At 44.8% G+C, this 13458-nt stretch overlaps 2 protein-coding genes across 2 annotated transcripts in view; both read right to left on the bottom strand.

Annotated features, from left to right (window-relative positions):
* Positions 1-13458, bottom strand: part of LOC130297916 (uncharacterized) — a 203106-nt gene that overhangs the window by 186395 nt on the left and 3253 nt on the right.
* Positions 4237-13458, bottom strand: part of LOC130297910 (oocyte zinc finger protein XlCOF7.1-like) — a 44929-nt gene continuing 35707 nt past the window's right edge. The window contains exon 5 of the mRNA XM_056550761.1: positions 4237-5504. Coding sequence (XP_056406736.1) covers positions 4468-5504 — 1037 coding nt within the window. The 3' untranslated portion in view covers positions 4237-4467. The remainder of the gene's footprint in view (positions 5505-13458) is intronic.

The following is a 13458-nucleotide window of genomic DNA, read 5'->3' on the forward strand; positions in this document are numbered from 1 at the left end:
CCCTTGTTACGTTCCCTGAGGAGTCTAGTTTCCAAAATGGTATGCCATGTGTTTTTTTTGCTGTTCTGGCACCATAGGAGCTTCCTAAAGGTGACATGCCCCCCAAAAACCATTTGACGCTCCTTCCCTTCTGAGCCCTCTACTGCGCCCGCTGAACAATTAACATAGACATATGAGGTATGTGCTTACTCGAGAGAAATTGGGTTTCAAATACAAGTAAAAATGTTCTCCTTTTTACCCCTTTTAAAAATTCAAAAATTGGGTCTACAAGAAAATGCGAGTGTAAAAAATGAAGATTTTGAATTTTCTCCTTCACTTTGCTGCTATTCCTGTGAAACACCTAAAGGGTTAATACACTTACTGAATGTCATTTTGAATACTTTGGGGGGTGTAGTTTTTATAATGGGGTCTTTTATGGGGTATTTCTAATATGAAGACCCTTCAAATCCACTTCAAACGTGAACTGGTCCATGAAAAATAGCGAGTTTGAAAATTTTGTGAAAAATGTCAAAATTGCTGCTGAACTTTGAAGCCCTCGGGTGTCTTCCAAAAGTAAAAACTCATAAATTTTATGATGCAAACATAAAGTAGACATATTGTATATGTGAACCCAAAAAAAATATATTTTGAATATCCATTTTCCTTACAAGCAGAGAGCTTCAAAGTTAGAAAAATGCAAAATTTTCATTTTTTTCATCAAATTTGGTGATTTTTCACCAAGAAAGGATGCAAGTTACCATAAAATTTTACCACTAAGTTAAAGTAGAATATGTCCCGAAAAAACAATCTCGGAATCAGATTGATAACTAAAACCATCCCAGAGTTATTAATGTTTAAAGTGACAGTGGTCAGAATTGCAAAAAACGCTCCGGTCCTTAAGGTGAAAAAGGGCTCGGTCCTTAAGGGGTTAAAGAAAATTGGAAACTTTTATTAGGAAAGGGGCTTATTCACATGTATACAAACTTTTTAAAATATTTTAATCACTATTTCTCAATAGGGACTTATGTGTTACTGGGGGGGGGGGGGGGGTTCTGCTTCTCCAGTTTATATGGTGCATTTTGTGTCAGAAAATGCTGGAAGTTGCATTTAGTTACTAGATAACTACAACTCCCAGCATGCCCTGATACAGCCTATGGTTGTGTGGGTGTTGCAGCAGGTTGCACTGTATAGTACAGTTAAGGTTCTTGTGTAACATGCTGGGAGTTGTAGTTTTGGTTCGTGTCAGCTGCAGAGCCATAGACTGTGTCAAGGAATACTGGGAATTACAGTTAGTAACTACAACACCCAGCATGCCCTGATGCAGCCTATAGCTCTGCAGCTGACCCGAACCAAAACTACAACTCCAAGCATGTTACACTTTATAGTTCTACAGTTTAGGTTATGGTGTAACATGCTGGGAGTTGTAGTTTTGGTTCGGGCGTGTTTGTCTGCATCCGTGGGGCTCTTGGTTGGCGGGTGAGTATGAAGGGGGTGGGATTCTGGGGGTGCAATTTAGTGCGGGTGCCACTAAAAATAAATAAAATTAGATGGCACAACTGCCCTAATGCCCGACGTGACAGTCCGCTCCTATACAAAACATACATGCATACACATATCATACATGCACCAGCCACTGCCCCCATATACATACACACACACACACCTGCCACTGCCCCCCCCCACATCATACATTACATACATACACATCATACATGCACCAGCCACTGCCCCCATATACATACACACACACACACACCTGCCACTGCCCCCCCCCCCACATCATACATTACATACATACACATCACACAGACATTATACACACACATCACACATTACACACATCACACATAGACATCATACACACATCATACATTACATATACACATCACACATACACTCACACCATACATATACAACCACCCTTCCTGCCGCCGCCTGTATTCTCGGCCTCCTCACCTGAGCCGCCATGAGTGGACATCAGAGCTGTAGTCCCGGCCGGTGTGAGGTGAGATTTCCGTCCTCCCCCTCCCCCCCTGCTCTGTGTTTTCCCCGTGCAAACAAGCAACCTCCCCGTGGTGGATTAGGTCCTGTCTAGACAGAGCAGGGGGAGGGGGAGGGATAGAGCTGTGTGCGGGGGATGGAGCTGTGCATGGAGCTGTCTACGTCCTCTCTCTCCCCCTGCTGTGTCTTCTGAGCTCCGTCCATCCTCCAGGAGGGGAGATAAGGGGGGTCTCTGCAGTCAGCTGGAGGCCGCCGCCCCCTCCATACACTCTGAGGTTGGTGTGAGGTGGAGACTTCCATCAGCTCCTGCGCCTCACACCGACATTAAAGAAAAATAAGGGGGAAGTCTGTCTCTCCCTGCCCGATACAGGGCTAAATCTATAAACAATTCACCTGCCCGGCACCCAAAACTACTTGTCCCGGGCGTCGGGCTATAGGATTTCCACATCCCTGGAGGTGGGTACTGTTAGGGCTCTTGTCTTTCCTTTGCTCCACTGCTGGTTTCTCAGACAACAAAACCTTAGCTGATGTTAATGAGCAGCTACTTATTTCCCTGGCTACTGTTCAATCAGTCAGCCCCTTCCCTGCTGAGTCCTGGCTATTTAACAGCAACAGTTCAAAGACCATGTAAGGGCATTGACAGTCTGATCTCCAAGAGCATTGTTACGCCGAGTGCTCCGGGTCCCCGCTCCTCCCCGGAGCGCTCGCAACGTTTTCCTGTTCGCAGCGCCCCGGTCACCGCTGACCGGGAGCGCTGTGATAATGTCCCCAGCCGGGATGCGATCCGCGATGCGGGATGCGCCCGCTCGAGATTCGCATCCCGGCCCGCTTACCAGACTCGTTCCCCGTCTGTTCTGTCCCGGCGCGCGCGCGCCGCCTCTCTGCGATTTAAAGGGCCGGTGCTCCACTGATTGGCGCCTGGTTCTAATTAGTGTGTTCACCTGTGCACTTCCCTATATAACCTCACTTCCCCTTCCCTTCCTTGCCGGATCTTGTTGCCTTTGTGCCAGTGAAAGCGTTCCTTGTATGTCCCAAGCCAGTGTTCCAGACCTCTTGCCGTTGCCCCTGACTACGATCCTTGCTGCCTGCCCTGACCTTCTGCTACGTCCGACCTTGCTCTTGCCTAATCCCTTGTACCATGCCTATCTCAGCAGTCAGAGAGGTTGAGCCGTTGCCGGTGGATACGACCTGGTTGCTACCGCCGCTGCAAGACCATCCCGCTTTGCGGCGGGCTCTGGTGAATACCAGTAGCAACTTAGAACCGGTCCGCCGGCACGGTCCACGCCAATCCCTCTCTGACACAGAGGATCCACCTCCAGCCTGCCGAATCCTGACAAGCGTTACTGTTGTTCTCGTTTGTGATTCCATTTATGTCCCTGGCCTGGCTGACATCCACTCTGGTTCCTAATCCTGGTTCTGACTTTGGCTATTCCTGATTACCAGCTTTGGTTCCTGACCCCTGGCTGTGTGTTTGACCTGTTTCCTGCTTTAGTTTATTTTTGTATTTTTTTTTATCATTTTAAAATGTGTTTAGTAATAACCATAGGGAGTAAAGAAAGTGGGGTTAGGGGAGAAGGGAAATCAGAATCAGTCGTAGAGCAGTCTCGTAATACCGACAAAGTTATATATAAAAGAGGAAAGAACTAGAGAGGCCAAGGAGGAGTGCGGGGGCCACAAAATGGGCCCTATAGAAGGAGGGACTGAGGAGAATTCCATATCCACATGAGGAGGAATATAAAGGGGAGGATAAGAAAAAGAAGAGCGAACGAGCTCTAATAATCCAGACGGAGGAAAAGCTTTATAATAAGTGTGTAAATCCGGAAACACAAAACCGCCGTCTAATGTCTTCAGGGTGAGCGTCTATACGGGACACGTGGTCTCTTCTGAATCATAACAAAATTACTAAATAACCATCGGATAGAAGAAAAATAACAATTCCGTACTATGATAGGGACGGACTGTAAAAATATAAAATATTATTGGTAAATATAAGATTTAAGAACCTTTTTCCTTCCAATCCACGACATATATGGGAATTTACGAGCGTGTAACTGGGTCTTCAATCCGTGTAATAATGGCGCAAAGTGTAAAGTAAAGAGATCTTGTACCAGATGTGATCAGATCTCTAGGGATTTTATACCCCGGGGAGGACAAAGAAAAGGAAAAGAATTACACCCATGTTTACTGAACCCGGGGGATGCTGAGATTTGACTTGAATTAAAATCTCTATAATCATAATAAGAAGGGGGCGGGGACGACACTGACGCGTTACATTCCCTATATACAACGTCAGGGACAATATTACATTTATTATAAGTCCAGTGTGCGGAGATGAATATAAGAATAATAAATAATATAATATAGAGAACTTCTTAAAAAATGAATAACAAGTTTGGAGATGAAGCATATATTGTATAAATATATATAAGTATGTATTACTGTCAACTATCCTATGTACATGGTGAATATATAGATGTGTTATCTGCATCATTTATTGCTCTGAATTGCCTTCTCTCCTTTGTGAGTTCTTTGATGTTGAACAAGATGTGATTGCTGAGTAAAACATTTTCTACATTCTGAACATGAAAATGGCTTCTCCCATGTGTGAGTTCTTTGATGTTGAATAAGACTTGATTGATCAGGAAAACATTTAGCACATTCTGCACATGAAAATGGCTTCTCCCCTGAGTGAGTTCTTCGACGTTTAACAAGATCTGATTTCTGAGAAAAACATTTCCCACATTCTGAGCATGAAAATGGTTTCTCTCCTGTGTGAGTTATTTGATGTCTAACAAGGTCTGTTTTCCGAGTAAAACATTTCCCACACTCTGCACATGAAAATGGCTTCTCCCCTGTGTGAGTTATTTCATGTTGAACAAGATTTGATTTCTTAGTAAAACATTTCCCACATTCTGAACAAGGAAATGGCTTCTCACCTGTGTGAGTTCTCTGATGTTCAACAAGACCTGATTTATTAGTAAAACATTTCTCACATTCTGAACATGAAAATAGCCTCTCCGCCCTGTGAGTTCTTTGATGTTGAACAAGATTTGTTTTCCCAGGAAAACATTTCCCACATTCTGAACATGAAAATGGCTTCTCCCTTGTGTGAGTTCTTTGATGTTTAAGAAGACTTGATTTGTCAATAAAACATTTTTCACATTCTGAACATGAAAATGGCTTCTCCCCTGTGTGAGTTCTTTTATGTTGAACAAGATGTGATTTCTTAGTAAAACATTTCCCGCATTCTGAGCATGAAAGTAGCTTCTCTCCTGAGTGAGTTCTTTGATGTACAACAAGGTCTGATTTCCGGGTAAAACATTTCCAACATTCTAAACATGAAAATGGCTTCTCCCCTGTGTGAGTTCTTTGATGTCTAAGAAGACTTGATTTGTCAGTAAAACATTTTCCACATTCTGAACATGAAAATGGCTTCTCTCCTGTGTGAGTTCTTTGATGTACACCAAGGTCTGATTTAAAAGTAAAACATTTCCCACATTCTGAACATGAAACTGGCTTCTTTCCTCTTTGAGCTCTTTTATGTATAACACCCCTTCTGTAACTTTTTTGCTGAACATCCAGTGATGACTGAGAAGACAGGACCTGTATATAAGGATGAGATGACAGATCTTGGCTGTGAAGGGCTGAGGGTGTATCTGGGATAATGGAATGTTCTTCATATGTATCTTGTGTGATATCATCATCTGCTTTATAATCTGAAGATATAAGATTCTCCTCTGATCTCCTGGTACAAGAATCTGCAGAGAATAACACAGATTTTATTTTTGAGTATTAACCTCTTAACAACCCAGGACATTTGTGCATTTCTAAGCAATAGTACTTAGTAAATCCACCCTTCATTTTAAGGGTGCGGTCACAAGGAGTAAACCAAGAGGAATTCACGCCAAAAAATTTACAGGCGGAAAAAATAATTTTATTTTCACGCAGAATTAGCGCACAGAAATGGGGGAGAAAGAAGTGAAGGGTTTTTCAGCCATTTCCGCGCAAATTCCACGCGAAAACGATGTCGGACGGAAATTTTTTTTTTTACCATTGACTTCTACTGATTTCTGCTAGGGGTTTCCGCTTGAGGAATGAACATGCTCTTCCTTCAAGCGGAACAGAATTCAGCATCGGCATTCCGCTAGCAGAATTTCCACAGTGTGAACAGGACAGCGGAAAAAACATTAAAGTCAATGGGCAGAGGAGATGAGCATTAATATGGAGCGGAGGATTCAAGAGGAATTACTAGAGTAGATTACGCTTGAATTACTCTGTGTGAACGCACCCTAACTCCTTAAGGACGTAGGGCGTACCTGTATGCCTTACGCCCGGTCCTGGTATTTAAAACGGGGTCATGCCGTCAAGCATCATACAGGGTCGGTCCCGATCCGAATGTCGTGCAGCGCACTATTAACCCTTTAGACGCAGCGATCAAAGTTGATCGCCGAGTCTAAATTGAAAGTAAAAACTTCCCGGCAGCTCAGTCGGGCTGACCGGGACTATTGCGATAAAATCGTGATGTCCCGATCAGCTAGGACGCGAGCGGAGGTCTCCTTACCTTGCTCTGTCATGTCCGATCGGCGTTTGATTGCTCCAAGCCTGAGCTACAGCTGAGCTGCTTGAGCAATCGAGCCCCTAGAACACTGATCCATGCAACGCTATGGCTTTGCAGGGATCAGCATAAGAGATCAGTGTGTGCAGTGTTATAGGTCCCTATGGGATAACAATGATCAGTATAAGAGATCAGTGTGTGCAGTGTTATAGGTCCCTATGGGATAACAATGATCAGTATAAGAGATCAGTGTGTGCAGTGTTATAGGTCCCTATGGGATAACAATGATCAGTATAAGAGATCAGTGTGTGCAGTGTTATAGTCTCCTATGGGATAACAATGATCAGTATAAGAGATCAGTGTGTGCAGTGTTATAGGTCCCTATGGGATAACAATGATCAGTATAAGAGATCAGTGTGTGCAGTGTTATAGGTCCCTATGGGATAACAATGATCAGTATAAGAGATCAGTGTGTGCAGTGTTATAGGTCCCTATGGGATAACAATGATCAGTATAAGAGATCAGTGTGTGCAGTGTTATAGGTCCCTATGGGATAACAATGATCAGTATAAGAGATCAGTGTGTGCAGTGTTATAGTCTCCTATGGGATAACAATGATCAGTATAAGAGATCAGTGTGTGCAGTGTTATAGGTCCCTATGGGATAACAATGATCAGTATAAGAGATCAGTGTGTGCAGTGTTATAGGTCACTATGGGATAACAATGATCAGTATAAGAGATTAGTGTGTGCAGTGTTATAGGTCCCTATGGGATAACAATGATCAGTATAAGAGATCAGTGTGTGCAGTGTTATAGGTCCCTATGGGATAACAATGATCAGTATAAGAGATCAGTGTGTGCAGTGTTATAGTCTCCTATGGGATAACAATGATCAGTATAAGAGATCAGTGTGTGCAGTGTTATAGGTCCCTATGGGATAACAATGATCAGTATAAGAGATCAGTGTGTGCAGTGTTATAGGTCACTATGGGATAACAATGATCAGTATAAGAGATCAGTGTGTGCAGTGTTATAGGTCCCTATGGGATAATAATGATCAGTATAAGAGATCAGTGTGTGCAGTGTTATAGGTCCCTATGGGATAACAATGATCAGTATAAGAGATCAGTGTGTGCAGTGTTATAGGTCCCTATGGGATAACAATGATCAGTATAAGAGATCAGTGTGTGCAGTGTTATAGGTCCCTATGGGAGCTATAACACTGCAAAAAAAAAAAATGAAACAAAGGTAATTTAACCCCTTCCCTAATAAAACTTTGAATCACCCCCCTTTTTCCATTAAATTAAACTGTGAAATAAAAATAAACATATGTGGTATCGCCGCGTGCGTAAATGTCCGAACTATAAAAATATATCGTTAATTAAACCGCACGGTCAATGGCGTACACGCAAAAAAAATTCAAAGTCCAACATAGCGTATTTTTGGTCACTTTTTATATCATGAAAAAATGAATAAAAAGCGATCAATAAGTCCTATCAAATGGTACCGCTAAAAACTTCAGATCACGGCGCAAAAAATGAGTCCTCATACCGCCCCATACACGGAAAAATAAAAAAGTTATAGGGGTCAGAAGATGACAATTTTAAACGTATACATTTTCCTGCATGTAGTTATGATTTTTTCCAGAAGTGCGACAAAATCAAACCTATATAAGTAGGGGATCATTTTAACCGTATGGACCTACAGAATAAAGAGAAGGGGTAATTTTTACTGAAATATGCAGTGCGTAGAAACGGAAGCCCCCAAAAGTTACAAAATTACATTTTTTCTTCAATTTTGTCCCACAATGATTTTTTTTTCCGTTTCGCCGTGGATTTTTTGGTAAAATGACTGATGTCATTACAAAGTAGAATTGGTGGCACAAAAAATAAGCCATAATATGGAATTTTATGTGCAAAATTGAAAGAGTTATGATTTTTAGAAGGTTATGAGGAAAACATGAAAATGCAAAAATGGAAAAACCCTGAGTCCTTAAGGAGTTAAATAAGATTTACTGCAAAACTGAAGATAGTTGCTATGATTAGAGATGAGCGAACTTACAGTAAATTCAATTCGTCAAAAACTTCTCGGCTCGGCAGTTGATGACTTTTCCTGCATAAATTAGTTCAGCTTTCTGGTGCTCCGGTGGGCTGGAAAAGGTGGATACAGTCCTAGGAAAGAGTCTCCCAGGACTGTATCCACCTTTTCCAGCCCACCGGAGCACCGGAAAGCTGAACTAATTTATGCAGGATAAGTCATCAACTGCCGAGCCGAGAAGTTCATGACGAATCGAATTTACTGTAAGTTCGCTCATCTCTAGCTATGATAGAGGAACAGCCATACAACAGTGGTGTCAAACTGTGGCCCTCCAGATGTTGCAAAACTTCAACTCCAGCATGCTGGGACACCAAAGGTCTGTCTGCCTCCTCCAGAGGATGCACACTGTCCCCGAAAGGTAAATCAAGCCTTCCCTCTCATGGTATCCCTTAGTGCAGTGGTCTTCACTCTGTGGCCCTCCAGATGTTGCAAAACGTCAACTCCCAGCATGCCCAGGAGTTGAAGTTTTGCAACATCTGGAGGTTGACACCACTGCCTTACAAGGAGCGGGGACACCAGTCTATGACAATCATGTGGACACAGCCTCAGGGAAAATCACTGCTATGGGGCCCGGTCAGGGACCAAATGACCGTGCCCCCCAATCCACCTGACCCCACAGGTTATAATGGAGCAGTCATCCAAACCGCCCCCTTTATAATCCTCATGCCAGCCAGAGAATTCAGACAAAGGATAGGGGATACGTTATAGATCACGGGGGTCCGACCCTTGGGACTCCCAGCGATCTCCAGAATGGGGCCCAGGCACTCTGCTTGAAGGGGGCGGACCAACCCCTGCATGGAGCGACAGCTGACACTCCCCCTCCATGTATCCCATAGAGATACATGGAGGGGGTGTGTCAGCCGCGGCATCCTGTGGGGGTCAGAACGGCCGCTTCCGACAGACTGCTGGGGCCCCATTCAGGAGATTGCGGGGACTCCCAAGGGTCGGACCCCCGTGATCTATAATCTATTCCCTATCCTGTCTAGGCAGACAGTGAAGTTTTCCTGGAACAAAATTAAAAGGGGAACCGTTATTTTTAATGATTTTCGCTCACGACTCACCAGCCGCACCTATACCTCCATTTGGACCCACACAGGTGACCCGAACCGGAACATTTCCGTATCAGAGGGAAAGAATAAAGGGATTTAAAGATTCCAGTGGTCGTGACATCCCGGCCACGCCCCCTCGTTATGTGACGGCACGAGGGGGCGTGGCCATGACTTTACGATCACTGCTTCTGGTTCTGAGCCTTCTGAACAAAAAGTTCAGAACGCTGGAGCACCGGAGTACCCCTTTAAAGGAAAATTCTAGTACATGAGTACTTATCCCTTAGTCACAGAATCCTGTGTATAGGGGATATATGTCTGATCACTGGGGGGGTCCGACCACTGAGACCCCCGCGATCTCCTGCCTGGCATCCCATTTGTGTATCTCCGTCTCTCCCATAGAGATTCATGGAGAGACATGTCGGGCATCTCTTGGTGCGGTGGTTGACAGTAATCCCTGCACGGAGCGGAGGTCACCTGTGCCTGGAGAGATCTGGGGTGCTGGGCAGGAGATCACGGGGGGGTCCCGGCGGTCGGACCCCCATGATCAGACACTTATCCCCTCTCCTCAGGATGAAAAAGGAAAGATAGCGACTTCAGAGAGACAGAGAGCTGGTATCTACTGCTATATGGAGTAATATTAGTCTGTATATAATGTGATTCATGAACAGTATGGCGGTATTATTCAGTCACTATGTAGTGGTGATGGGATCAAGTCGCTGCTATAGAGTCAATATAGGGGGGAGGGGGATAGTATTTACCCTGGAGTCCCAAAGATTCTAGTTACACAAATACTTTCCGAAAATATTATTGTGACTGAATAGAATCTGTGACCCTTCTTTGTATTTAGTGGTTATTACTCACCTGGGTGGTTACCTGTAGGAATGTCCTCCTTATACTGCTCATCACCGCTCACATCTGTCACTTCTTCTTCCTTTATGTCTGTAGCATTAATATAGATCAGATCTTTCCCTGTAGGAATGTCCTCCTTATACTGCTCATCACCGCTTACATCTGTCTCTTTTACTTCCTTTATGTCTGTAGCATTAATATAGATCAGATCTTTCCCTGTAGGAATGTCCTCCTTATACTGCTCATCACCGCTTACATCTGTCTCTTTTACTTCCTTTATGTGTGTAGCGTTCATATAGATCAGATATTTTCCTGTAGGAATGTTCTCCTCATACTGCTCATTGCCACTCACACCTGTCTCTTCTTCCTTTATGTCTGTAGCATTAATATAGATCAGATCTTTCCCTGTAGGAATGTCATTGTCCACCTTATACTGCTCATCACCACTCACATCTGTCTCTTCTTCTTCTTCCTTTATGTCTGTAGCATTAATATAGATCAGACCTTTCCCTAAAGGAATGTCCTCCATATTCTGCTCATCAAGAGGACGGGGACACCTCTCTGGTGCTGTTTTCTTACTGGATTTGACTGTAGGGAACACATACAGAGACTGAATTCATTCTTTACATACAAATAATGAGAGGACATGTGTATATAGTCATGTCTATTACCTGGTGATGTGAGGGGCTGCTGATCCTCCATCATTACCTGACCCTTGTACTGATCCTTGTGTCCTTCTACATACTCCCACTCCTCCATGGAGAAATAGACCGCCACGTCCTGACACCTTATAGGAACCTGACACATAATGATACAGTCATCACCCCGACCCCTCCAGTGGTGTTACTGTATAATGTCCCAGCATTCCCAGTGTCACCTCTCCAGTCATCACCAGCCCCCTCCATTACTGTATAATGTCCCAGCAGTGTCACCTCTCCAGTCATCACCAGACCCCTCCATTACTGTATAATGTCCCAGCAGTGTCACCTCTCCAGTCATCACCAGACCCCTCCATTACTGTATAATGTCCCAGCAGTGTCACCTCTCCAGTCATCACCAGACCCCTCCATTACTGTATAATGTCCCAGCAGTGTCACCTCTCCAGTCATCACCAGACCCCTCCATTACTGTATAATGTCCCAGCAGTGTCACCTCTCCAATCATCACCAGACCCCTCCATTACTGTATAATGTCCCAGCAGTGTCACCTCTCCAGTCATCACCAGACCCCTCCATTACTGTATAATGTCCCAGCAGTGTCACCTCTCCAGTCATGACCAGACCCCTCCATTACTGTATAATGTCCCAGCAGTGTCACCTCTCCAGTCATCACCAGACCCCTCCATTACTGTATAATGTCCCAGCAGGGTCACCTCTCCAGTCATCACCAGACCCCTCCATTACTGTATAATGTCCCAGCAGGGTCACCTCTCCAGTCATCACCAGACCCCTCCATTACTGTATAATGTCCCAGCAGTGTCACCTCTCCAGTCATCACCAGACCCCTCCATTACTGTATAATGTCCCAGCAGTGTCACCTCTCCAGTCATCACCAGACCCCTCCATTACTGTATAATGTCCCAGCAGTGTCACCTCTCCAGTCATCACCAGACCCCTCCATTACTGTATAATGTCCCAGCAGGGTCACCTCTCCAGTCATCACCAGACCCCTACATTACTGTATAATGTCCCAGCAGTGTCACCTCTCCAGTCATCACCAGACCCCTACATTACTGTATAATGTCCCAGCAGTGTCACCTCTCCAGTCATCACCAGACCCCTACATTACTGTATAATGTCCCAGCAGTGTCACCTCTCCAGTCATCACCAGACTCCTCCATTACTGTATAATGTCCCAGCAGTGTCACCTCTCCAGTCATCACCAGACCCCTCCATTACTGTATAATGTCCCAGCATTCCCAGCAGTGTCACCTCTCCAGTCATCACCAGACCCCTCCATTACTGTATAATGTCCCAGCAGGGTCACCTCTCCAGTCATCACCAGACCCCTCCATTACTGTATAATGTCCCAGCAGGGTCACCTCTCCAGTCATCACCAGACCCCTCCATTACTGTATAATGTCCCAGCAGTGTCACCTCTCCAGTCATCAGACCCCTCCATTACTGTATAATGTCCCAGCAGTGTCACCTCTCCAGTCATCACCAGACCCCTCCATTACTGTATAATGTCCCAGCAGTGTCACCTCTCCAGTCATCACCAGACCCCTCCATTACTATATAATGTCCCAGCAGTGTCACCTCTCCAGTCATCACCAGACCCCTCCATTACTGTATAATGTCCCAGCAGTGTCACCTCTCCAGTCATCACCAGACCCCTCCATTATTATATAATGTCCCAGCAGTGTCACCTCTCCAGTCATCACCAGACCCCTCCATTACTGTATAATGTCCCAGCAGTGTCACCTCTCCAGTCATCACCAGACCCCTCCATTACTGTATAATGTCCCAGCAGTGTCACCTCTCCAGTCATCACCAGACCCCTCCATTACTGTATAATGTCCCAGCATTCCCAGCAGTGTCACCTCTCCAGTCATCACCAGACCCCTCCATTACTATATAATGTCCCAGCAGTGTCACCTCTCCAGTCATCACCAGACCCCTCCTTACTGTATAATGTCCCAGCATTCCCAGCAGTGTCACCTCTCTAATCATCACCAGACCCCTCCATTACTGTATAATGTCCCAGCAGTGTCACCTTTCTAATCGTCACCAGACCCCTCCATTACTGTATAATGTCCCAGCAGTGTCACCTCTCCAGTCATCACCAGACCCCTCCATTACTGTATAATGTTCCAGCAGTGTCACCTCTCCAGTCATCACCAGACCCCTCCATTACTGTATAATGTCCCAGCAGTGTCACCTCTCCAGTCATCACCAGACCCCTCCATTACTGTATAATGTCCCAGC

This window comes from Hyla sarda, assembly GCF_029499605.1.
Source record: "Hyla sarda isolate aHylSar1 chromosome 1 unlocalized genomic scaffold, aHylSar1.hap1 SUPER_1_unloc_1, whole genome shotgun sequence".
NCBI classification, from domain to species: domain Eukaryota; kingdom Metazoa; phylum Chordata; class Amphibia; order Anura; family Hylidae; genus Hyla; species Hyla sarda.